At 30.0% G+C, this 2,025-nt stretch overlaps 1 protein-coding gene across 1 annotated transcript in view; it reads right to left on the bottom strand.

Moving 5' to 3' along the window:
- Positions 1-993: 993 nt before the first annotated feature.
- LOC111464907 (protein disulfide isomerase-like 1-4) overlaps positions 994-2,025 on the bottom strand; it is a 4,871-nt gene continuing 3,839 nt past the window's right edge. Inside the window, exons 11-12 of the mRNA XM_023109188.1 lie at positions 1,477-1,533; positions 994-1,369 (exon numbers count right to left, since the gene is read on the bottom strand). Of these exons, the coding sequence (XP_022964956.1) occupies positions 1,172-1,369; positions 1,477-1,533 (255 nt within the window). The 3' untranslated portion in view covers positions 994-1,171. The remainder of the gene's footprint in view (positions 1,370-1,476; positions 1,534-2,025) is intronic.

Here is a 2,025-nt window from a genome sequence, read left to right as displayed (position 1 = left end):
AAAAGTTTAAAAATATATTTTTTTTTTTAACTTTTAAAAGTTTAAAAATATTGGTAAGAACAGTTCAAAGTTTAAAAGTTTTTTTTAATAATGTTGCGTATAAAAGTTACTCAAATACAATTTTAAGTTATTAATTTCACATCTAATAAACATCTATATAATCAAACTTTTTGTAATTTAATTAACCAAATGCAAATTTAGAAGGGAGACCTATTAAATACAAAATTAAAAGTTTAAGATAAATACAAATTAAAAATATATGAATTCATTAGAAAAAAAAAAAAGTTATTAAATAAGAGTACATTACATACTGAGTGTCAATTCTAAACTGACCTTGTTTGAACATATTAGAAACAATTTTAAAAATTCAACCATTCGCCGCTATTGAGTTGTTTTTTTTTTTTTTTTTTTGTTTAAAAGAATATGATTAGAGAATGAAAAATGATTATATTTGGTCCAATAGAAATAGAATGTTGGGGAAATACCACTAATTGTGGTTGGAGAGGTCATTTTGGATACTATAACCCCTTCAATGCTAACCAAAATGCTTCTTTTTTATAGTTTTTTTCTTACTAAATTAATAAAAAGTACCTTAAAAAAATATCCCTTTTTATGAAATTTAAATAACACCCTAGTTCTTTATATAAAAACTACATTTCAATTTTTAAAAATATTTTAAAAAAAAAACCATACTTAAATGTTAAAAAATTCAAAATATAAGAAATATCTAAAATATCTATATTAATTCAGTTTTAAGATAAGAAATACTCAAAGAAATTTTAAGTAACCCTTAATCTTTATTTTATTATAGAAACAATATTAAAAAAAATTAAAGACGACAACATCCATTTACATCTTATAAATTATCTCCAAATTTTTTTTCGGGCATTAACGTTGCTTTTGTAAGTTTTAGTGACCAAGGACGTGCATGCATTTCATCTGTTATAGAATTAAAACGTAGAGATATTGAAACTAAATTGAAAAAAACTAAAAAAATAAAATAGGCATCTATGTTATTAGTTTCTTTCAAGACTTCTCTAGTGAGGGGGGAAAATCCGGTGTTTTGTTTCGATTTTTGGTTTGTAGTATTGTCGTCTACACATCTGGGAGGCAACAAAAAGGGGAATAAAAGATGATGCATAACTTACAAAACTACAATACCTCTTCCTCTTCACAATTCATCCTTTACGTCAGTGGTGCTGCTCTTCTTTCCGCTTTCTTTGGCATCATCACCGGATTTGCCTTCACCATCACCATCCTCAGCCTTTGGACTTGAAGAAACTGGCTTCTGTAACTTAAATGGGATTGATGCATTTTTCTTTAGGAATTTGTAGAACGCCACGACCGTCCGATCGGTATCGACAGTGATCTAGAAATCGAAACGGATCCGATTACTTCTCGGGAGCAAGCGGGGCAATATACAACAATGAATAAAGAGAGAATATGAATCAAAGATTATGAGTGATGTTTACTTACAGGATCAAAGCTTTTATTTCCCGCAGGGAAGAACAGAATTGTTGGGAATCCATCGGACTGTTAAAACAACAAAGAGCAAAAGCAATTTCTAATAAGTTCCAGTTCAATCCTTCCGAAAAAATACGCATGCCGGATGAAATGTTTGTTGCTATCTATTACAATAACGAATCATTGGTTTAACTGAAATAGATAGACTCTTCTCTTAGGTCGACGGATCTTCTCCCTTGAAAGATCCCTTATGTGGATAATAGACATTCCAGTTCAACGAGCCTAATTATAATTGTTTTGTTTCAAAGCAAACCATGGGGAGGTTCGTCCTATTCAGATATTCATGACCAAGAAACATTGGATTCTCTTTTGGGTAGGCCATGAAAGGAGAAGGAAGGCTAGAATGCCAATAGACGCCTATTATTGAATAAACCACCCGATAGTAACCCCATTTTTAGAACGTCCAGTGCCTTGGCACTTAATGGGTAAGTCGCCAATTCCTAAAACGGACTATTCAATGTACTTTATCTCATATAAAGGAAAAAAAAAAAAAAAAAAAAA

This window comes from Cucurbita moschata, unplaced genomic scaffold (genome assembly GCF_002738365.1).
Source record: "Cucurbita moschata cultivar Rifu unplaced genomic scaffold, Cmos_1.0 Cmo_Scf00031, whole genome shotgun sequence".
Taxonomy (NCBI): Eukaryota; Viridiplantae; Streptophyta; class Magnoliopsida; order Cucurbitales; family Cucurbitaceae; genus Cucurbita; species Cucurbita moschata.
Note: the sequence above shows the minus strand (reverse complement) of the source record. Positions and strands in the feature narration are given on the sequence as shown.